The sequence below is a fragment of the Gigantopelta aegis genome, chromosome 5 (assembly GCF_016097555.1).
Source record: "Gigantopelta aegis isolate Gae_Host chromosome 5, Gae_host_genome, whole genome shotgun sequence".
Lineage (NCBI taxonomy): Eukaryota > Metazoa > Mollusca > Gastropoda > Neomphalida > Peltospiridae > Gigantopelta > Gigantopelta aegis.
In genome coordinates, this window is record NC_054703.1 from 16841339 (window position 1) to 16867073 (window position 25735).

At 41.9% G+C, this 25735-nt stretch overlaps 1 protein-coding gene across 1 annotated transcript in view; it reads right to left on the reverse strand.

The window, feature by feature from the left end:
* Nucleotides 1-1114: 1114 nt before the first annotated feature.
* LOC121373355 overlaps nucleotides 1115-25735 on the reverse strand; it is a 31713-nt gene continuing 7092 nt past the window's right edge. The window contains exons 2-3 of the mRNA XM_041499952.1: nucleotides 10387-10436; nucleotides 1115-2742 (exon numbers count right to left, since the gene is read on the reverse strand). Coding sequence (XP_041355886.1) covers nucleotides 1305-2738 — 1434 coding nt within the window. The 5' untranslated portion in view covers nucleotides 2739-2742; nucleotides 10387-10436 and the 3' untranslated portion in view covers nucleotides 1115-1304. The remainder of the gene's footprint in view (nucleotides 2743-10386; nucleotides 10437-25735) is intronic.

Genomic DNA, 25735 nt, shown 5'->3' on the forward strand with positions numbered 1-25735 from the left:
AATCTGAATGGAATCCGCTATCTGAATGAGATTATCCGGCCGTTGGTTCTCCCAAGCCTTCAGCAGATTGGCGGCGGGGCAGTTCTGCAGGATGACAATGCCAGATCCCACCGCGCCAGGGTGGTAACGGACTTTCTCAGACAACAAGGTATCGCCAGGATGGATTGGCCAGCATATTCGCCTGACTTGGCCCCAATAGAGCACGCCTGGGACGAATTAGGCAGGAGAGTTCGGGATAACCATGCCCCTCCGGCCAACCTTCATGATCTGGGTCAACTTCTTATGGCAGAGTGGCAGGCCATTCCCCAAGAGTTCTTCAGACGTCTGATCAACAGCATGAGGCAATGATGTGTCGAGTCTATTCGTGCCAGGGGTGGATTCACACACTATTAAACGAATGTTCTAATGTGTAAAATCCATGTTTGACAACCTTCAACTTTGACAGCATGTCATGTGACTTTCTTGTATACAGTGACGTTTATTTGTGTTTTTTTGTAAATATGGAACAATAAATAAAAAATTTGGTGTAGTTTACATCATCAATCTAATACACTCTGAAACTTATTTGGTTATAAATTTTTGACCCTTAAATTCTTTTGAGTAGTATATATAATATGACCACAGATCACAGTTATCTTCCCGGAAATATATATTCGCACAAGTAGTCTGCTGTTTGACTGATTTTATGGCAGACAGCTTTGTAAAGTTAAAGTTAATGTGTTTTGTTTAACGACTAGAGCACATTTAGTTATTAATCATCGGCTATTGGATGTCAGACATTTTGTAATTCTGAGTCTTAGAGAGGAAACCCGCTAATTATTAGCAGCAAAGAATCTTTTAGACATGATAGCACATACCACGGCCTTTGATATACCAGTCGTGGTGCACTGGCTAGAACAAGATTTTTATTTAAGATGTATTATGTATTTTTAGTGTTTCTTGCATCTCAGGATCGAACCACCTCGGTGGATCCATTTAACTGATTGAGTTTTTCTAGTTCCAACCAGTGCACCACAACTGGTCAAAGGCCATGGTATGTGCTTCCCTGTCTGTGGGAAAGTGCATATAAAAGATCCTTTGTTGCTAATGGAAAAATGTGGCCCGAAGGGAAACAGAAAGTGTGGTTCTTTCTATGACAGAATTACCAAATGTTTGAAATCCAATAGCCGATGATTAATTAACCAATGTGCTCTAGTGGAGTCGTTAAACAAAACATAGTTTAATGAATTTTATTTTGAGTAACTGTGCCTCCACCCCAACATTTTCGTGACACACCACTTTTTACCCAGCCAATGAGAAATACTTTAAATCATTTTATATGGGGTAATGTGACCGTCCTCCAGTCTGTAGAGTTCCTTATTAGAATTTCTGATATCTGCTGCCAAAATACTGAACCCGCTTTCACTTGTCACGAGCACGTCACAGTCTATGAGGACTTTTTGCTCCAGGAGCGCAGTTTCAAAACCGTCACACGCGTCACTTAGGTTTCTTTGCCGATCAATATGGCGGATGATCCCGCCAACCGTAAGAAGGTCTGCGTTAAATTCCTCCTTTGCCATCTCGCGCACCTGTTCAGCGTCGGTGGCGATAAAGACACGAGTGTTCGGCGTTTTAATATATTTGCTCAGGAAGTGCCACACAATATAAACGCTGGGGATAGGGTTTCGCTGGTTTTGATCCTCCGGAATTGTGGGATTTTTACCAATCCTAATGTGTGCACAAACCAATTTCCTTGCCATCGATTGGTCAAATTGTGACATGACGTCATCGTATTTTTGTTGAATCCGCCATGATGGTTTAAAAAGAATTTTCCATGCTTTTGAAAATCTAGCAGAACGATAATGCACTTGGGCCCAATTAGGAAGATGTTTTCGGTATTTTAGATTCTTCCACAGCGCGGGCACAAAATCAACATTATTTCTTATAAACACAACATTTTGTGGAAACTTCTCATTGAAATCTAAATGCTGGAGGGAGAATCTAAAATCTGAATCGTCAATTGAATTAATATAAGTGGCGTAACGATCATTAAAAATACTGTCTGAAATTGTCCAATTCACCAAATTTGGCTCATAAAAATTTTCTAGTTCGCACGGTGACGTCATTTTGATACCAAAGCGCCTCCTGGTGACAACTGCCAGCAAGAACGCGCCGATCATACCCCTCTGTCTGTCCCCCCACCCTCCACAGCTCACTGTACCGTCACAAATGTATATCAAATATTTATCTTTCAATGGTTCTGGAAAAATTAAATCCTTGTTATTTTCGTTGTTTTTCAATTTCACTTGTTTCGTCCTAATCACAGTTTTTCCCCATATGTTTGTATTATCCTCCGCAAGTCGTTCCGTTTTCGTTTCCTTTCGCAATTTCGAATCTGTATTTTCATTTTGGTCGACGTCATGGAAATCGACCGCTTTCCAGCCTTTGACCATCCCTCGCATCCATTTTATTTCATCGGGTTTCTTATCGAATACTATGCTGTAGTTGTCGTCACTGCCGTCCTCCTCGTCTCCGTACGAACTAACCAATTCATTCAAATGTATTTTTAGCGTCGTTTGATTAGGTCGCAAAGTGATGACGTCGAGTCTCCGACGATCGGGTCGTCTCGTATGAAACACGTGCTTCTTCGACGAAAGCGACGCAGTATCCATCACCCGCAGCAGATAAAACATAACCGACGACGTCGTACAGACAAAGAACAGCAACACCAGCTTGTAGCGCGACATCCGTAACTCCATACCTCTGAAAGGATAACAAAACAAGAAGGAATATTGGTTTAATGTAACACAGCACATACGAATAATCAGTGTCGAATATAATGTGTCGGGGGGGGGGGGGGGGGGGGGAGAGAGAGAGAGAGAGAGAGAGAGAGAGAGAGAGAGAGAGAGACACAGAGACAGACAGACAGACAGTCATTGAGAGATTGTGTGTGTGTGTGAGAGACACGCACACACACACACACGCACACAGACAGAGAGAGACAGTCATTGAGAGATGTGTGAGAGGGGTGGGGGGGGGGGCGAGGGAGAGAGATAGAGAGACACACACACACGCACAGATAGGGAGAGAGACAGACAGTCATTGATATATGTGAGAGGGGGGCGAGAGAGAGAGAGAGAGAGAGAGAGAGAGAGAGAGAGAGAGAGAGAGAGAGAGGGAGGGAAAGAGATAGAGAGAGACATACACAGACAGAGAGATAGGGAGAGAGACAGCCATTGAGAGATGTGTGAGAGGGGGGCGAGAGAGAGAGAGAGAGAGAGAGAGAGTGAGAGAGAGAGAGGAAGAGAGACAGTGAGAGAGAGAGAGAGAGAGAGAGAGAGAGAGAGAGAGAGAGAGACAAAGACAGAGACAGACAGACAGACAGACAGACAGTCATTGAGAGATTGTGTGTGTGTGTGAGAGAGACACACGCACACACACACACACGCACACAGACAGGGAGAGACAGTCATTGAGAGATGTGTGAGAGGGGGGGGGGGGGGCGAGGGAGAGAGATAGAGAGACACACACACACGCACAGATAGGGAGAGAGACAGACAGTCATTGATATATGTGAGAGGGGGGCGAGAGAGAGAGAGAGAGAGAGAGAGAGAGAGAGAGAGAGAGAGAGAGAGAGAGAGAAAGAGAGAGAGAGGGAGGGAGGGAGAGAGATAGAGAGAGACATACACAGACAGAGAGATAGGGAGAGAGACAGCCATTGAGAGATGTGTGAGAGGGGGGCGAGAGAGAGAGAGAGAGAGAAGAGAGACAGTGAGAGAGAGAGAGAGAGAGAGAGAGAGAGAGAGAGAGAGAGAGAGAGAGAGAGAGAGACGAGAGATGGCCTCAGACCACAATTAATTTCGCTATATGTTTCTATATAGCCTTAGTGGCTATAACATTTTTATTAATATCAGCAGGCCCGTGAAGTTTTGTATGTACCTTTGCCTGCACGGGGGACACATACCCTGAAAAGGACAACCCCTGTTGTCCAGCTCTTTCTCCCAGCATATTGGTTTAAACAGACACACACCCTAAACCAGGCCGGAGTACACCCATTTTACACAAAAAGCACTACTTTTGCATGGGCCGGAATTATCACAAACAAGTCTTCAATGTCAACAAGTTACACATGTTTACAAACTACATGCTATCCCCTGTCACTTCAGTCAAACAGTTGCCACTTCATAGCTGTCTGCCATGAAATAATCACAGTCAAACAGCAGACTACTTGCGCGGTGAAACTTCCGGATTTTCGACAACCAAATGGGAAGATAACTGTAATCTGAGGCCAGATAGTCATTGAGAGGACCGTGTGTGAGAGAAAGGTGGGCGAGAGAAAGAGAGAGAGAGAGAGGGGGGGGGGGGGGGGGGGGGGGGGGGGAGAAATAGAGGGAGAGGAGGAGACAAAGAGGGAGAGAGAGACACTCTGCTACCGGTATTTTCTCATAGACAAGAGAGTACCAGTGTTATCACGTAAAAGTGTCATCACGAGGGTAAATTATTTGGGGTGGTGAAAACTTGAGTCCACAGAGGACAATCGATGTTGCGACCCATTGAGCTATATCCCGTACCCCTATGAAACGAAGGAAGGAAAGTTATATTTAAGCACACTAGACACATTTTAATTATGGTTATATGGCGTCGGACACGAGAGAGGAAACCCGCCGCCGCCACGCAATGGACTACTCTTTCCGATCAGCAGCATGGCCAAGGCCAGTTGTGGAGCGCTAGCTGGAACGAGAAATAGCCCAATAGCCTTCTGAAACGCGATCATACTGTTTATTGTCGTGCATTAATCTAGTTAAGGTTCAAGTACGCTGACCTGGAAATACATTTCATCAGTTTCAGCTGCCTTTTCAGAACAGATGTTAAAGAGTAATTTCATTGTAAATTTTACCATTCAGAGTATAACATGCGTATCAAGACGTAAAATAACTTGGGGGTGGGGTGGGGTGGGGTGGGGTGGGACGGGGCACAATTATAATAGAATCTTCTTCGTATAGACAAAAGATGCGCTTTAACGTTAGAAGAGCATTTATTATCGATTTTCAACTGCCTTCTTTGCACTGCCGCTTCAGACGTCCCTGTGTTTTCAATTTTCAATTATTATTTTTTTTCGGCAAGTCTAACCTTGAATCTGTTTACGTTCTATTTTAAAATTTCTTTAACAAATAAAAAAAATACTTCATAATTTTCTTCACCGAATATGTCAGGAAAGAATGCGAGTAGGATTAAAGAAACTTTCTGCTATTTATTTCCTTTGACGTATCCACATAATGATCCTTCCAGATGGTAGCCATATTGGAGCATGTCTGAACGTAGTTTACGAACAACTGTTGCCATCTTGTCACTGTAAACATCCATTGTAAACTAATTTCTCACATGCTTAGTTTGGCGGCCTACGTGTGCTTCGTAGCATAAAGCATCTCATTTGTTAGCCCTATCCTGTTTCATGATTGAACAAACCGGTCTCGGTGGCGTCGTGGTTAGGCCATCGGTCTACAGGCTGGTAGGTACTGGGTTCGGATCTCAGTCGAGGCATGGGATTTTTAATCCAGATACCGACTCCTAACCCTGAGTGAGTGCTCCGCAAGGCTCAGTAGGTAGGTGTAAACCACTTGCACCGACCAATGATCCATAACTGGTTCAACAAAGGTCATGGTTTGTGCTGTCCTGCCTGTGGGAAGCGCAAATAAAAGATCCCTTGCTGCCTGTCGTAAAAGAGTAGCCTATGTGGCGACAGCGGGTTTCCTCTAAAAAACAGTGTCAGAATGACCATATGTTCGATGTCCAATAGCCGTTGATAAGATAAAAAATCAATGTGCTCTAGTGGCGTCGTTAAATAAAAAAAACTTGATTGAGAAAGAAACGATCAGGTCAGATTTAAAGAAACTAAGAATTATAGATTATAATTGGAGGCCTACTCGTTTGTTCGTTTGGGATTTTGAACTGAACCGTTTTTAACCCATTCTGACACAGACCGTGGGTAAAGAGTTAAAGTTTCTTTTGTTTAACTACACCACTAGAGCACATTAATTTATTAATCATCAAACATTTGGAAATTCTGACTTGTAGTCTTAGAGGAAACCCGCTACATTTTTTTCCATTAATAGCAAAGGATATTTGATCTCAGACAGGATAGCACACACCACGGCCTTTAAAGGCATATTGTCACAGACCACTGACCTACTTAATGGTCTAACAAAGTATTACCTGAACAAATATAATTTGATTTGTCCCTAAATGTACTTTATTCAACCATATTCGTAACCACCATACTCCATTTATTAATGAAATTTTGTAAAAATAATTGAATTATGGCAATGGTCCATAATTCGAAAACTAAAATTACCGAGAGGGATGACATGGATTTCACTCCATCATGGTTCAGTTAAGGTGATGCGATAGCTAGATTTGGTTTCCAACAATTACTGTAATTTGTATTTATTATTCATTTTCAGAGATTTAAATTCCTTAAATCTGTGACAGTATGACTTTAATATACCAGTTGTGGTACACTGGCTGGAACGAGAAATAGCCCAATGGGCCCATCGATGGAGAATGATTCTAGACCGGCCAATATCAAAGGCCGTGGTATGTGCTATCCTGCTTGTGGGGATGTGTGTAGAAAAGAGCCTTTGAGCTACTACTGGAAAAATGTAGCGGGTTTCCTCTCTAAGACTCTTTGTCAAAATTACCAAATGTTTGACATCCAATAGTCGATGATTAATGTGCTCTAGTGGTGTCATTAAAAAAACAAACTTTAAAAGAAACGTTTGGTTAGTGACTGGTTGAGCTGCATTCCGTTCAACGTCGATTTTCGAAAAAATAAAGAGATCTAGACACATTCTGTAGTTACTCTTAATTGAAAATTGATTGGCAACTACTGTTTAAAGTTACAGTCTCTGGTTACCATATTATAACATCATGTACAAATATGAAATACAAGCTCAAATGCACTTTTAAAAAACTCGTGTGTGTTCGCTATGAACGGAGATCGTCAAAAGAATACGCTCGATTCGTCGCGTGTGCCGCCAGAGCTCGGCAAAGCACAAAGCTTCTGGTCAGTTTCAGTTAACACGTGTGTGACGGAACATGCTCTTAATTTGTTTTCGCCTGTGGCGATATTAATTGTTTTAGAGGGCCATGTGCAGTTCCAATATGCACTTAAGCCCAGGTGGGCACTTTGTTACGTAATACCTCCACTGCGCGACGGTGGTCGAGCTGTTCCAATACACACCCAGCCCAGGTTTGGAGGCCATGTGGCCAGTAGTTACGTAATAACTCCGGTAGTGCTGTTTATGACCAGGGGATTGATCGCGGAATGGCTACAGCCAGTCTGGGATTCTAAGAGAAAAATGCGTCTCTGGGAGTTGGGGAAATATCTCATGATACGTGAGGTACCGCGTTGTGCCCCCAGGCGATATTCGGTTTTTATGATAAATAGCTAGGGTTTTAGAGATATCGGGGAGAAACATATTGGAAGGCTTCCAGGGATCGCTGTCCGTCCGGACTGGTAAATATTTTATTTCTGCTCTGTGTATAACCTTGATGTGATTGATGTGACTTTAAATATTTTAATACTGTATTATACCAATATTATTTAGACGGTGCCGCCGGTCATCTGACGCAGTAAACTGTAGGCTCACTGTTCTATATATATAAAGCTTAACCAGTCATCCTAGAGGACCTAGGTAAACTGTAGGTTATTGTCTTTATTGTGATAGGTACCAGTATTAATTCTGTGTTACAAGGTTACTGAATGAGTAGTTAAGGGTTAATTAAAAAATAAACAGTTAGGAATAGAGTTGTAATTCCTTTATTAATTAACTTCCCCTGGAAGCGTTTCTCAATTATCACACGTGTGGGTGTTGTGTCACGGTGAAGTGATTACAATATTGTGTAAACTAGACACCTAGAGATTAACTAATTAAGTGATCAGTTCTGGGTTGTTATTATTTGTTGTTGTTAATTAACTACTGCGGCAGTACATTTGTCAGCGTAGTATTAATACAGATTCCAATGTGTATTGTGTTTTGTTGTGTTTTCTAGTGAACTAAACGTGCTATAATAATATATACTTTATACAAGATCTTATCTCTGATCATACCTAGACGAGCCACGCGGGTTTTTTGAACTGCCCGTTACAGAGAGATCTAATAGATATACAGTTAGGAGAGATATTTGGATAATCGTGTTTCATTCAGTTACGGGTATTGTAGGATCCCCGTGACAACGTGCGTTTGCCGATTTCAAATTGTAGGGTTCGTCTCACAAAATTAAAAGAGAAATCTTGCGCTGTACGAAGAACGTTCGGTTGAGGATACGGTACTAGAGTCTTTCGTTAAAACCGGTTTGATCTTGACAACTTATTATCGACAATCGTACCTTCCTATTAAGTTCAGTTTGTATACTAGTAACACATTAATCATGTATATATTTTAAAAATAAAATATACTAAAGTAGACCATGAACGTTTTCACTTGTACGTGTTAAAATCGACAAATTCAAATAAATATTCTTTCGTTTGGAAAGGGTAAAGTTAGTCGGGGGTTGTTTAACGCCATCAAAGTTAGAGCATATTGATTTAATAATCATCCGACGCCATACAACCGTAAATAAAATGTGTTGAGGGCGTCGTTAAATAAAACATATCCTATCCTTCCTTCCATCTGCTGTTGGATGTCTAACATTTGGTAATTTTGACATATAATCTTAAAGAGCAGGGCCGAAGCTAGGATTTTTTTTTGGGGGGGGGGGGGGGGGGGGCAACTGAGTAGTTAATAGTCTAAAACTCCTTAAACAGTCAAGAAGAGAAATTTTTTAAAGTTTCTATATTGCTTTCCAGATTTTTTCAGGGGGGGGGGGGGGCAAGGGGGCTAGCTACGGCCGTGAAGAGGAATCGGGTGCATGTGCAGGGAGGTGTATTGGAGGTCGAAACCCTTACTGGCCCAAGCTTAAAAAAAAAAATTGAAATGTATTTTCTAGGGGACCATGGCCCCATATAAACTTCGCCCAACACAGTCTATAACCCCAACCCCGCTGAAATCCCAGCACACGCGCCTTGGAAACCCGCTAAATTTTTTAGCAAGGGATCGTTTATATGTACCATCCCACAGACAGGATATCACATACCATGGTCTTTTATATACCCGCCGATGGGGATCGATCCTAGACTGACCGCGCATTTCCAAAAAACACATTTTTAGGTCTAAGCAATGAATAAAAATAACATATAGTCTTGAAAAATGTTACGTAAATCGAACACAGTACCCTCTTCCTCTACCCCTAGAGCGTTACGTAATTAGTAACACCCCCTTATATGTAACGCGTATGCCAACAGCTGGCCACTGTCAAAATTTCAAGGCAAATCCCCCACCCACCGACCCCTGGAAAGGCGTTGTACTATACCTCTATGGATATAAATATGTTTTGGAGATATGAGACGACCCCTCAATCAAGACAGTTAAATTTGTTCAAAAATTGCAAAATCTCACGTGATCTCTTGTTGGGGAATTCCACACTTGTGATAAGCCAATGAAAACCGAGATCGGTAGGAGCCCGTCAAAAGTGTCCCACTTTCGAAATACTGGCTTTGTTTTTGACCTGGATAAGCCAGCGTAGTGAAACCAATGTGGAGGGCGGCGTCATATATGCACCAAACGTAATTGGATTTTCTGTTCTATATGCTTAAATAATAAAAATATTCCGGATACTACCACTTTAATGTTTTAAAATTGTGTAGCGATCTCTGAAACTTTGAACTAGGTAACAATTAAACCCTGTCCTCGACAAACAGCCCAGAACAGCGTCCTTGAACATTAAGCGGATGTAAGCAAGAGAACAACAATCATCACTGAACTACCAGGAACTCGTCAGCCAGTTCTACGAATCAAACCTAGGACATACACCAGCAATATGATGTCTCGATCACCGACTACCGGGAACTCGTCAGCTGGTTCCACGAATCAAACCTCGGACATACACCAGCAACATGATAATGTCAACATTGGTTAAACAAGTCTGCCAAATGGCTTAACCACAATACAACTGGCGCTTGTATTCGCTGTATACACAGATCATCTATATGTAATATGGACGTCTGGCAATATGCAGTCAGTGCTCAGTAGAGAAACAGAGAATACAGGGTTGGACAAATCCGCTATCCCTCGGTCCTGGCCACTGAATGTTTGGTCTGTGCTAGTGGAAAATATCAACTGTATTACTATAAAAGATTGGGCACTAGACAAAGCCTCTGTGAAGACTAGTGACTTTCTCAAACATTTGTCGAACACTGCAAAATATTACCCCAAAATATAACCGGAAAATCTGTAATCAGTCGATGTGTCCAGAATGTAAATAATAATCCAATATTAATATAATTACATTGTGAAAAAATTAACTTACATGTTGGTTCCCTAGGCAGCCATCTTGTTCACACAAAGAAGGCACATGCCCTGCAAACAAGAACGTTATTAAATGTGAAAACAAGCAAAAAATATCTGGGATTAAATTCTCGATTGTTCTATTCCCTCCCCCCCCCCCCCAACAAAACAAAACCCAAACAAAAAAAACCCAAACAAACAAATAAAAACAAAACCCCCAATAAAACACCCACCACCACCACCCACCCACCAAAAAACAACAACAACAACAACACTGAAAAACCCATACACAAAACGAAAAAACAACAACTAAAAACTAAATATATACACGAAATAAGGGGTGGGGGAATAGTGGGACACAGATGCTGTGGAACTAAGTGTGGGGTGGGGGAATAGTGGGACACAGATGCCGTGGAACTAAGTGTAGCTACTCTGATTGCAGGTACATGTATATCGAACTACAAAACAAACACAACAAACATAAAATAAAATAAAATAAAATTTTTAAAAAGCAAAGAACACAAAAAACCCCACCCAAAACCCACAAACTAACAACACCCCACCCCCCCCCCCAACACACACACACACACAAATACCACCACCACCAAAAAACAAAACAAAACAACACAAACCCAACCCCCAAAATCGACATTAAACAAAAACAACAAATCCGACAAAAACCCTCCACGCAATAAAACCATGTACAAACAACCAAATGCAATAAATTGGTAAAATTAGAAAATAAAACAAACTCTCTACACCCTTACCCCCCACCCCCAAAAATAAAAAACCCCAAACAAAACCCCACAAAAACAAACAAAAACGAAAGCCACACCGACCAAATGAAACCGAAAATCGGCCCGATGTTACTGAGAGTAATGACTACGTCATGTCCTGGGCCCCGTTCCACGAAGCGATCTTAGCCCTAAGACCAACTTAAGTGCATAGGGTAGCTATGCGCCCAAGTTAATCTTAGGGCTAAGATCGTTTCGTGGAACGGGGCCATGGACCGACTGTCTACTTACTAGTAGCCGAGGATCGGGATTCTCCCAGAGGTAGGTGTTAGTTTAACGGTTATCCCGCGCTCAGTTTCCTCCATACAGACAGATTTAGAGATATATCACAGAACCAGATCCGTTTCCTAGACGACTGTTTGCTTTCTTTACAAACAGACAACTCTGGAAATGAGAGAGAGAGAGCGAGAGCGAGAGAGAGAGAGAGAGAGAGAGAGAGAGAGAGAGAGAGAGAGAGAGAGAGAGAGAGAGAGAGAGAGAGAGAGAGAGACAGAGACAGAGACAGAGACAGAGACAGACAGAGAGAGAGAGAGAGAGAGAGAGAGAGGGAGGGAGGAAGGAAGGAAATGCATTATTTAACGACTCACTCAACACATTTTATTCACGGTTATATGGCGTCAGTAGAGAGATATATATAGAGAGAAAGAAGGAGAGAGAGAGAGAGAGAGAGAGAGAGAGAGAGAGAGAGAGAGAGAGAGAGAGAGAGAGAGAGAGAATAAAGAGAGCGATATATATACACACACACACACACACACACACACACAAAGAGAAAAAGACATTATATTGATATACTGATACTGATAACACGTAACAGATACAGAAAGAAAGAAAGAAATGTTTTATTTAACAACGCACTCAACACATTTTATTTACGGTTATATGGCGTCAGACATATGGTTAAGGACCACACAGATTTTGAGAGGAAACCCGCTGTCGCCACTATATGGGCTACTCTTCCGATTAGAAGCAAGGGATCTTTTATTTGCGCTTCCCACAGGCAGGATAGCACAAACCATGGCCTTTGTTGAACCAGTTATGGATCACTGGTCGGTGCAAGTGGTTTACACCTACCCATTGAGCCTTGCGGAGCACTCACTCAGGGTTTGGAGTCGGTATCTGGATTAAAAATCCCATGCCTCGACTGGGATCCGAACCCAGTACCTACCAGCCTGTAGACCGATGGCCTAACCACGAAGCCACCGAGGCCGGTTTAACAGATACAGACGCAGACGCAGACGCAGACGTCACAATACACCACATCTTTGCTACATTTGCCAGACCCAGATTCGATTTGTTTTGGGCCTAAGGCGACCATTCTACCAGTGGGCTACATCCATCCACAAATGGTTGAATACAGGGGTAAGTTCAGTCCAACCTTTGTCGCTAACGTCCGCTACACAGTAAACCGAACTACCAACTCGGGAACCAGTCAAAATAGTTTGCGAACTTTAGCGACAAACGGTCTAGCTAAACTTAGAACTATACAGAAACTTCCTATTCACTTCCGGCCGAATTATAAACCATTAACTGTAACCTTTCGCCGGAATCACAGTATGTTTGATATAAATATCGTAGTTTCTCGTTCTCCCTGACCAAAGCCATTTAGAGATTTGAATATAGTATTCTGTTAAAAAAAAACTCCACCACCTCCACCACCCCAAAAAATCCCCGCGACAACAAACAAACAAAGCACCCCCCAAAAAAACCCCACAAAAAAAACAAACAACAACAACCCAAAACAAACAGCTTAAAACAACCAAAACACAAACAAAAAATAACCCCAAAACAAAAACAGGTTTAACTGAAAAATAACTGATTAAGGGAACTTCGCTAGATACTTCTGATAAATTAATTACCTTTAGTTCATCATTATTACTGATACTAAAATTTAATTTCAAGTGTCGTATAGCATACATAAATCATATGAAATCAAAATACTTTTGAAAGATACTAAAGACATTTTGTTTATATCTGTGAAATCATAACCAATGCTTTTTTGCAAAAAAAACCCCAAAACCCAACAATACATTGGATAGGAACATGGTAGATCGTAACATTTTGAGTTATAGGCTGTAAAAAAAAATTTTTTTAATCCGCCACATTGAATTTGACCTACTTTTTGTACTTCAAGCTGGTTGATTTCTATATACATTTTATTATAGTCATCATTAAAGCTCTACAAATTAAACTCTTGTTGCATTTTTTTCTGGGCAAAAGGTGTACATGTTTTACTATTATTTGGACTCACCTACAGTGAACATAAACATGTATGTACAAATGGGGACTCGCCTACAGTGAACACACACATGTATGTACAAGTGGGGACTCGCCTACAGTGAACATACACGTGTGTACAAGTGGGGACTCGCCTACAGTGAACACACACACGTGTGTAAAAAAGGGGATTAGCCTACAGTGAACACACACGTGTGTACAAGTGGGGACTCGCTTACAGTGAACACACACATGTATGTACAAGTGGGGACTCGCCTACAGTGGACACACACATGTATGTACAAGTGGGGACTCGCCTACAGTGGACACACACATGTAAGTACAAGTGGGGACTCGCCTACAGTGGACACACACATGTATGTACAAGTGGGGACTCGCCTACTAATTCCAGAAACCTGCTTAAATCAAAAGTATTGTGAAACATTCCAATACTAGTCTCACCACATTCCTCCCTTAATTCATCTAAAGGAGTGATTAAGCCAAAAAACCTGGAAGGAGATAGTGAGGAAGAGATTTGTGAAAATCTCTCCTCACAAGGTGTTACACCAGTGAAGCGGATGGAAATCTGTCGAAATAATGATAATAATAATGATTCCAACAAACACTTTAGTTGTCATTTTCAGTACACCTTCACTACCTTCATCAGTTAAGGCCAGTTACTTGAACATCCCTGTCGTCCCATAGATTCCAAACCACTTGCAGTGTTTTAAATGCCAAACGTTTGGGCAAATTACATTTCATAGAAAATTGCAATGTGCTCGTTGTGGTCAGTAGGATCACGACAGCAAGTCAAAATTATATGACATGCATCAACTGCATGGGAAACCTCAATGAGTACTTGCGTAAAAGTTGAAAGACGTGTCTTTCACTGAGGCCAGACAGGTTGTGCAGACTATGATGCCTATTGCAGCAGGTACATCGTATGCTGCTGCAGTTAAGGTATCTACAAGCAATGTGTCAGTTAAGACAGATTTAACTTGGCCTAACAATAAAGACAGATTTAAAAAGGTTTCTGACATTACAAAACGTCAGCAAGAGGCAACTAAAACTTCACAGATATAAGCTACTAAATTGACCCAGGTGTCTTTGGATTCTCACCAGATCCTAGAAACCCTTTGTGAGGAAACGACACCAAAGTAAAAATAAGGAAGGTTGGAGACGTTTGAAGAAGACTGAACAATCAGTAATCCCTTTGATCCTTTGGATATGGAAGTGCGGTTGTGATTCATCACAAAACTCACAATCACAAAAATCACAACAACATACAAAGGAAAAAGTTATGATAACTTCCGGACTAATTCAGTTATGGACCCAATTTTGATGAATTGTGTCTTTTAATTCAAAAACATTTTGATGGTCACCACACTTTGTGGGAATGTGCAGATTTCAATATTACTGGTAAACAGTTGGAAGACTTAATTCTCAAATATGATTTACTTTTATTCAATGATAAAACTCATACAAATTTTCATTCTGCAAGTGGTTCTTTCACTTCAATAGACTTAACCCTTTGTAGTCCTTCACTTTTTGCTGATTTCGCCTGGAAAGTTGGTCCAGACCCTAGTGACCTCTTTCTCATTATAACTTGAAAGGGTTCAAAGGTGGAAGTTGGCGAAGGCAAATTGGGGCCAGTTTCGTCATCTGTGCAGCACTTGACTGCAACAATTTGCCATTACTGATGATGATGATGTACAAGTGGGAAAACGACATTCCTATTATGTGGCCATTGGAACTGACTGAACGCTGGAACGCTTCTCGTTTCGACAGTCTGCACCACCAGGTTGGATTCTTTTATAGTGAGATTCCTTGCCTCCACGTCATTTCTCCGGCTGACTATGTCGACTTGTTTTTTCGTGACTCGTATGACGGCCATTCTGCAGAACGCCACGGTTGTTCGAGTTTAGTCTCTACATGTCCGAGCCTGTCCTAGCAGCACTGGAAGATTGACCGCCCCACTCTAAGAAGAAATAGGAAGCGGCGTCGGCCCCTACTACTCTTTTCTAGACTTTGCTTTATAGTGATACCATCTCGTATCCTCCGGAGTCGGGCCCGTCCGCACCACTATACCAACCCATGGCGACTGGACTATACGCTAGTCCGATACTCCCACTCTCGTTCAAACGGATCCGGTTCTCAAGATCTGTATTTCAGCACAGCACTACACCTTCAACGTCTATCGACTGTCAATCTAGGGATTTTCTTTACGGGATGCAAAACCCATCTCATCCCTATAAGCTATGCACCCAAACGGCCTTAACAAGGCCACTCACGTGGACATATAGATCGGACTTTAAACTTTTAGACCTGCGTTTAAAATTTTATGTCGAAATTACTTTCTTTTTTAAATATTATTAAATAGTCCGATCCTCTCTTCTTTCTCTAAATTAATTTTGGACTGCCCTTCTAAAATGCTGCAAATTATATAAATATTCGACCGAGCATTCGACTGCCCATTTTCAACTCTACCCTCCCCCTCCCTCTCCCATCCCGAGTCAGCCCACCGATCTTATCGGAGGTCGAACTCTGGATGGGCGTGTTCGAAACCCTAGTGGTATATGAGCACGTTAAACTAGTTATCTATCTATCCTATTAACTGACGTGTACTGCTCTGTGCGATCTGGCAACAACCGCGGTTGTTAAAGGCAGGGTTACACCAGAGCTGACCTATTAATGATTAGAGCCGCACGGATTATTCGTGACTTGAAATCTACACTGAGTGTATGTTCCTCATCAGCTAACGCTTGCTATATTAACCGTTTTACATGTGAAATTGGCTATAAATTATATGGGTTTTTTTTCTACTTTCGATTAACGGCGTCGTAGCGATAATAGTTTTTTCTACTTCCGGCGATAATTCAGTTATATACCAGTTTCGATACAAAATCATAAGCGTACGAGACAAGGGACGCGGGTGGGATGGGGGGGGGGGGGGGTGGACTGTCCCCCTAGTTCTGGAGTAAAACCTCAAATTCGGGCAAAAATTATACAGATATTCGGAAAAATGTACTAAACAGACCTTTTTACCATGTATTTCCATCATTATACCCTCAAAATTAGTTGTAATCCATGTAAAAATACATAGCGATTAGTTTTCAACCCAATGTAGCTGTTTGGTAGTAATGTTAAGAAGAATAAAATAATGTTGTTATTCAGATTCGGACATTTTCGTTTAATTCGGGCAAAACCCAGCCTGTCCCCCCACCCAAAAAATAGGAGGCTTAGGTACAAAATGGGCTGTTTTGGGGTTTTTTTTAAAAACAAATTAGTTTTACCATAGTTTGACACCCAATAGCCGATGTATTTTTCGTGCTGGGGTGTCGTTAAACATTCATTCATTCATTTTGCTTAGTCGGCTGCCTGAACAAACTACTGTCCAAGACAAACTATATACATCTAATTAAAATTAGCTCCACCATTACATGTGGATCTAACAGCAGCCCGTTGGAGCTCATGTCCTGTTGACCTTTCATTCGACCAATCAAAACCTTACTTGCAAAATCATGCCAGTGATTTGAAAAGAATTTGAAAACATTCGGGATTATGCCGAGGGTATACGAAATGATTCGGGTAAATTACAAAGTATGCCGGAAACTAATTGCAATATAAAATTTTATATAAAATTCGTTTCAAGACGAAACAAACAACCCGTGATGGTATAGCCATAAAATCTGTTTATACTAGTATACAATCCCGAGTTTATTACTGCACTTTTCCCCCTGTTTTTTCAGTGTTGAAATAGACCAACAAGTCCGCCTATTGCATAAATAGTCTCGCCCGATATTTTTAGAATGTGCATGCTCCCGAGTAACACTATATAAGGCGAAATGTAATTGGTCGATATTTAAATTGTTATTTATAGATGAAATGTCACCTTGACACGGGAGTCCACGCAATGCTGGTAGACCAGTAGAGCTAATTTTAATCAGATTGTACATTATGGCAAGAGATCGGCGAGGCCTTGAAATTTAAAGTTATCCAATCTGGGTAATTATTATCTCATCTGGGCGGGGAGAAGTTTTTTAATACACATTCTAGAGTTGAAGGAGAAACTAAGTCTCGAATAACTGAGCTGTGTTTATAGACAAAACAGGTTTCTGGGCTTCTTGGCCTTGAATGGGTAATCGAGAGCATTGGTGGTATTTCTATGCTAAAAACAATAGTGCGCAGAAGCAAACACTGACAAAGGAAAGGAATGTTTGTTTAATGAAACCCCAGCACATTGGTAACTCTGCGACTAGTAGTAAACTAACTAGTGTCATATACCGACGGAAGAAAGGAAAGAGGTGAGTTTGATGCGGCTATTGTGGTGTCTAATGTGGTTATTTTATACAGTGGAACGATCGACAGAGAGAGAGAGAGAGAGAGAGAGAGAGAGAGAGAGAGAGAGAGAGAGAGAGAGAGAGAGAGAGAGAGAGAGAGGAGAAACCAGTTAGAGCTACACGTTACTCTATCGAATAGCTACAAAGGATCCTTTATATACACACTTCTCCAATGACAGGGCTGTACAATGTAACAGTTTAACAGTACATAGCACAGTTGACACGGGTTAGGGTCCTTTATATACACACTTCTCCAATGACAGGGCTGTACAATGTAACAGTTTAACAGTACATAGCACAGTTGACACGGGTTAGGGTCCTTTATATACACACTTCTCCAATGACAGGGCTGTACAATGTAACAGTTTAACAGTACATAGCACAGTTGACACGGGTTAGGGTCCTTTATATACTCACTTCTCCAATGACAGGGCTGTACAATGTAACAGTACATAGCACAGTTGACACGGGTTAGGGTCCTTTATATACTCACTTCTCCAATGACAGGGCTGTACAATGTAACAGTACATAGCACAGTTGACACGGGTTAGGGTCCTTTATATACTCACTTCTCCAATGACAGGGCTGTACAATGTAACAGTTTAACAGTACATAGCACAGTTGACACGGGTTAGGGTCCTTTATATACACACTTCTCCAATGACAGGGCTGTACAATGTAACAGTTTAACAGTACATAGCACAGTTGACACGGGTTAGGGTCCTTTATATACACACTTCTCCAATGACAGGGCTGTACAATGTAACAGTACATAGCACAGTTGACACGGGTTAGGGTCCTTTATATACTCACTTCTCCAATGACAGGGCTGTACAATGTAACAGTACATAGCACAGTTGACACGGGTTAGGGTCCTTTATATACTCACTTCTCCAATGACAGGGCTGTACAATGTAACAGTACATAGCACAGTTGACACGGGTTAGGGTCCTTTATATACTCACTTCTCCAATGACAGGGCTGTACAATGTAACAGTACATAGCACAGTTGACACGGGTTAGGGTCCTTTATATACTCACTTCTCCAATGACAGGGCTGTACAATGTAACAGTTTAACAGTACATAGCACAGTTGACACGGGTTAGGGTCCTTTATATACACACTTCTCCAATGACAGGGCTGTACAATGTAACAGTTTAACAGTACATAGCACAGTTGACACGGGTTAGGGTCCTTTATATACACACTTCTCCAATGACAGGGCTGTACAATGTAACAGTACATAGCACAGTTGACACGGGTTAGGGTCCTTTATATACTCACTTCTCCAATGACAGGGCTGTACAATGTAACAGTACATAGCACAGTTGACACGGGTTAGGGTCCTTTATACACTCACTTCTCCAATGACAGGGCTGTACAATGTAACAGTCATAGCACAGTTGACACGGGTTAGGGTCCTTTATATACTCACTTCTCCAATGACAGGGCTGTACATTGTAACAGTACATAGCACAGTTGACACGGGTTAGGGTCCTTTATATACACACTTCTCCAATGACAGGGCTGTACAATGTAACAGTTTAACAGTACATAGCACAGTTGACACGGGTTAGGGTCCTTTATATACACACTTCTCCAATGACAGGGCTGTACAATGTAACAGTTTAACAGTACATAGCACAGTTTGACACGGGTTAGGGTCCTTTATATACACACTTCTCCAATGACAGGGCTAGGGTCCTTTATATACTCACTTCTCCAATGACAGGGCTGTACAATGTAACAGTTTAACAGTACATAGCACAGTTGACACGGGTTAGGGTCCTTTATATACACACTTCTCCAATGACAGGGCTGTACAATGTAACAGTTTAACAGTACATAGCACAGTTGACACGGGTTAGGGTCCTTTATATACTCACTTCTCCAATGACAGGGCTGTACAATGTAACAGTTTAACAGTACATAGCACAGTTGACACGGGTTAGGGTCCTTTATATACTCACTTCTCCAATGACAGGGCTGTACAATGTAACAGTACATAGCACAGTTTGACACGGGTTAGGGTCCTTTATATACTCACTTCTCCAATGACAGGGCTGTACAATGTAACAGTTTAACAGTACATAGCACAGTTTGACACGGGTTAGGGTCCTTTATATACTCACTTCTCCAATGACAGGGCTGTACAATGTAACAGTTTAACAGTACATAGCACAGTTTGACACGGGTTAGGGTCCTTTATATACTCACTTCTCCAATGACAGGGCTGTACAATGTAACAGTGTAACAGTACATAGCACAGTTGACACGGGTTAGGATCCTTTATATACTCACTTCTCCAATGACAGGGCTGTACAATGTAACAGTTTAACAGTACATAGCACAGTTTGACACGGGTTAGGGTCCTTTATATACTCACTTCTCCAATGACAGGGCTGTACAATGTAACAGTTTAACAGTACATAGCACAGTTTGACACGGGTTAGGGTCCTTTATATACTCACTTCTCCAATGACAGGGCTGTACAATGTAACAGTTTAACAGTACATAGCACAGTTTGACACGGGTTAGGGTCCTTTATATACACACTTCTCCAATGACAGGGCTGTACAATGTAACAGTTTAACAGTACATAGCACAGTTGACACGGGTTAGGGTCCTTTATATACACACTTCTCCAATGACAGGGCTGTACAATGTAACAGTTTAACAGTACATAGCACAGTTGACACGGGTTAGGGTCCTTTATATACACACTTCTCCAATGACAGGGCTGTACAATGTAACAGTTTAACAGTACATAGCACAGTTGACACGGGTTAGGGTCCTTTATATACTCACTTCTCCAATGACAGGGCTGTACAATGTAACAGTGTAACAGTACATAGCACAGTTTGACACGGGTTAAGAACTTGGGACGAAAGAAGGTGCCGCTGCTACATAGTTACCCCTACCAAAACAGAAGCAAAGGATCTTTCATGCGTTTTCAGACAGGACAGTATGCCTACATACCACGACTTTTGATATATCAGTCGCAGGGACACTTGTTGAGATGAAGGAAGGAAGGATATGTTTTATTTAACGACACACTCAACACATTTTATTTACAGTTATAATGCTTGAGACATATGGTTAAGGACCACACAGATATAGAGAGGAAACCCGCTGTCGCCACTTCATGAGCTACTCTTTTCGATTAGCAGCAAGAGATCTTTTATATGCATCATCCCAGAGACAAGATAGTACATATCACGGCCTTTGTTACACCAGTTGTGGAGCACTGGCTGGAACGAGAAATAGCTCAATGGGGCCACCTAAACCGACCGCGCATCAAGAGAGCGCTTTGCCACTGGGCTACGTCCCGCCCTTAGTATAGTTGGGATGAAGTAAAAAAGAAATCAAAGTCAATCGAGGGCGATCGTTGTTACGACTCATGAGGCCTGAAGCGAACGCTTTACCACTGGGCTTCAAGTCCAACCGTCGCAACGGCTGTTGGTGTGAAACGCTGCTAATTGCCATATTTGGGCTCATATGGAATGAATGCGGCGCATGCGTGCGGACAATAAGAGCGTCTTGACTAGATCATTGCAATGCGTGTGTGTGCAAAACGCAAGCGGACAGCCGCAATGAAATACTCGTAATATTATTTGGTGTATACACTCAAAACGCAAGCGGACAGCCGCAATGAATAATCGTAATACTATTTGGTGTATATACTCAAAACGCAAGCTGCAGGCGCAACAGTTGTACCGCACGCACGCGCCGCATGGAGTTTATATGAGCCTTAAAGGCTCTCGTTGAAAGTAACGTACATATATTTCCATTTGTTTTAGCCGGGCCTCACGCACGCACTGCATCCAATCTTTATGAGCCTTTTAGGAAGGAAGAAAATGTTTTATTTAATGACGCACTCAACACATTTTATTTACGGTTATATGGCATCAGTCATATGGTTAAGGACCACACAGATATTGAGAGAGGAAACCCGCTGCCGCCACTTCATGGGCTACTCATTTCGATTAGCAGCAAGGAATCATTTATATGCACCTTCCCACTGACAGGATAACACATACCACGGCCTTTGATATACCAGTCGTGGTGTACTGGCTGGAGCGAGAAATAGCCCAATGGGCTCACCGATGGGGATCGATCCCAGACCGACCGCGTATCAATCGAGCGCTTTACCACTGGGATACGTCCCGCCATGAACCTGTTAGATGAGTTAGGAAAAGCATCCTCTTTAATTATCACTCACTAAGCACGTACTTGACGTTTGATTGTTACTGTACTTTAGATACTCCTAGAGAACGAGAGGAACTCCTCCACAGACTCTTATATCCGATTAACAATGGCGTAGCCGGGTTATTATAGTGTGTGTGTGTGTGTGTGTGTGTGTAGGGGGGGGGGGGGGTCCACACTGTCTATGAGTCTCTTCATTCCCGCTTTTACACGGTCAGGTAATAGGGCTTTACGTGCACATTCAGAGCAAGCTGTTGTAGCGCACGCCTGTCCAGGACAGCAAAGGTGGGGGTGGGAAGGAGGAGGGACCGCCTGCACTGGTAGGTGCAAGGGAGCACCAGCAGCCCGACCGTGGTCGGTTACAGGCGGCTTTTACACGTCAGACAACAGTCAAATATGAAAGGTGGTGGTGAAAAAGAGGTTTTATTGGAGGGGATGGCCCCATGCCCCCCCCCCCCCCCCCCCCCCCCCCCCAGCTATGCAAGTGTCGAGTACATAACATTTTTAGCTAACTTCCCCCGTCTTCTCACAGTTTCAACGCGCGAACGTGCTGGAGTTAAAAATCAAAGTTAAAGTTTGTTTTGTTTAACGACACCATTGGAGCACATTGATTAATTAATCGTCGAGTGTTGCATGTCAAATATTTGGTACTTCTGAAACACAATCTTCAAAGCAACCCGCTACATTCCTCCATTAGGAACAAGAGATCTTTCACATACAGTTTCTCAAAGACTGGATGGAGTTTTAAGATGTTTGATTAGTACCAGTCGATAGAACACTCATGCGCGCTACGCTATATTGTATATGTTCATATATAATTCAGTGGTAAACCACTCACCTGATGTGCGGTCGGTCTGGGATCGATACCCGTCGGTGGGCCCATGGCCCATTCGGCTATTCCTCGATCTAGCCAGTGCACCACGACTGGTATATTAAAGGCAGTGGTATGTGCCATCCTTTTCTGTATGATAGTGCATATAAAAGATCTCTGCTACTAATGAAGAAATGTAGCTGGGTTTCCTCAAAGACTATCTGTCAAAATTACCAAATGTTAGTCAATGATTATTAAATCAAAGTGTCTCTAGTGGTGTCGTTAAACAAGACAGCTTTAACTTTACATGTCAAAATTACAACATTTATGTTTGACATCCATTAGCCAATGATTATTAAATCAACGTGATCCAGTGTTGTCGTTAAATAAAACAAACTTTAACTTTTGTAAATTAAAAGTGCATGTTTTAAAGTACATGTATGTGCCAAGAGGTAACTGTACCCCCCACCGCCCTCTGTGGCCGCCCTCTGTGACCGCCCGTCCTCTGCGACCGCCCTGCTTACAATTCTGTCTCGTGCCCGACTTTCTACTGTAAAAGCGAAAACACAACAGCTGTTTTGAATTACAATTATTGACTAATATACGCACCACAGACATGCCACAAATTATGTTTTTGCAATGAAAGCCCAAACAAAAATAATTTCACGACGTTGAGAGGAATGCGATAACACGCATTGTCAACATATCATGGCGCGAATATTGCTCAACGCTGCTTGAGTAAGATATATTGTGGCAAAGTTCGGTTCCAGTCGTTAATCTGATAAAACCGAGAAGCAGACGATACCCTTGAGTTTAACGAATTCCCAGACGTCATAAATAAATTTTGATGGGTTCCCCGGCCGGTCTTTGATTGTTGTTAAAGAATGCCGACAATAATTATTGTTTGTTTCATCAGATACATTTTTCAAGGAGAAATTAGTTTTTTTTTACACTAGAGAGAACCCTGTGAGAAGTGTGGTATTGCTCTTTGATATTCAAGTAAATTTTTTATGCCATGTAATTCAAGAAATAATCTTTACATTTGATAACAAAAATGAATAAATATTTTTGGTCATGACCCAACTAAGTGACTATTATTAATACGCACTTCACATTAGGTTAAATTAGTGTATAGACTACATTTCAAATAACTATGCAGTGACTATGTTATGAGACACCATTACATCACATTAGCGAACACACAGGTGTAAAATTCAAAATAATCGACACTGTTTCCAAGTTCAGCATGAGAGGAAGTGTATTTCCTGAGTAGGCGATTCGTCCAACACTGACTGTCCTCAAATGTTTATATTTTGCAGTCATATACAGGGCCGGATGCAGCATTTTTATAGGGAGGGGAAACACCGTTTATTTAGGAAAGGCACTGGTAGTGTTCAGGAACGTTTAGAAAGGCCACCAACAGAAAGAAAGATATATTTTATTTAACGACGCACTCAACACATTTTATTTACGGTTATATGGCGTCAGACACATGGTTAAGGACCACACAGATATTGAGAGAGGAAACCCGCTGTCGCCACTTCATGGGCTACTCTTTCCGATTAGCAACAAGGGATCTTTCATATGCACCATCCCACAGACAGGGTAGTACATATCACGGCCTTCGATATACCAGTCGTGGTGCATTGGCTGGAGCGAGAAATAGCCCAATGGGCCCACCGACGGGGATCGATTCCACACCGACCGCGCATCGAGCAACGCTGTACCACTGGGCTACGTCCTGCCCAGCCATCAAAAGATACAGTATTCAAAAGTCCACAAACATGTTTCATCTAGATATGGCAAAGTCCACAAACATGTTTCATCTAGATACGGCAAAGTCCACAAACATGTTTCATCTAGATATGGCAACGTCCACAGACATGTTTCATCTAGATATGGCAAAGTCCACAAACATGTTTCATCTAGATACGGCAAAGTCCACAAACATGTTTCATCTAGATACGGCAAAGTCCACAAACATGTTTCATCTAGATACGGCAAAGTCCACAAACACATCAAGCTGAACAAGGTGCTATGTTCTTCACTACAAACAAGTAAATGCTTTGTATTCATTATATAACACAGATTCTCAGGACACTTCCAATTTCGGAGAGGGTGGGTCGGTGAGAATGTGCACTCCTAGCACCCTTCCCTTGGATTCCCGCCTGATACAGATTACCTGCGCCAAGCACTATGCCTGTATCACCATTAACCACACGGTAGATACCAAACAGCTTAACTTAGCCTTAAAATGTTCCCCGTCAGTGATCTCGTTAGGCTATATCTCGTTCAAGCCAATGCACCACGACTTGTAGCAAAGGCCGTGGTATGTGATACGTAGCTCAGTGGTACAGCGCTCGCTCGATGCGCGGTTGGTTTGGGATCGATCCCCGCCGGTGGGCCCACAGCCAGTGCACCACGACTGGTATATCAAAGGCCGTGGTATGTGCTATCCTGTCTGTGAGATGGGGTGCATATAAAAGAGTAGCCCATGAAGTGGCGACAGCGGGTTTCTTCTCTCAAATATCAGTGTGGTCCTTAACCATATGTCTGACGCCATATATCCGTAATTAAAATGTGTTGAGTGCGTCGTTAAATAAAACATTTCTTTCTTTCTTTGGTATGTGATATCTTGTTTGTGAGATGATGCATATAAAAGATCCCTGGCTACTAATGGAAAAAGGCGTGCGCTACAACAGCTTGTTCTGAATGTGCACGTAAAACCCTATGACATGACAATGGAAAAAAATGACTATGTTAAAATGACCAAATGTCTAACAGCAAATAGCCGATGATAAGTGAATCAATATACTCTAGTGGTGTCGTTGAACAAATATTAATTTCCTTTCCATGGACACGTAGTTCATGTGTTTGGAATTATTAAAATAAGTATCTGCCGATGTACCAGTATAAAAATAAATAAAGACAAAAGCAATGTTTGGTATATAAGCACATTGTGACAGTTGGTTACTTATGAACGTGCATATTTAGTGTATGGTGTA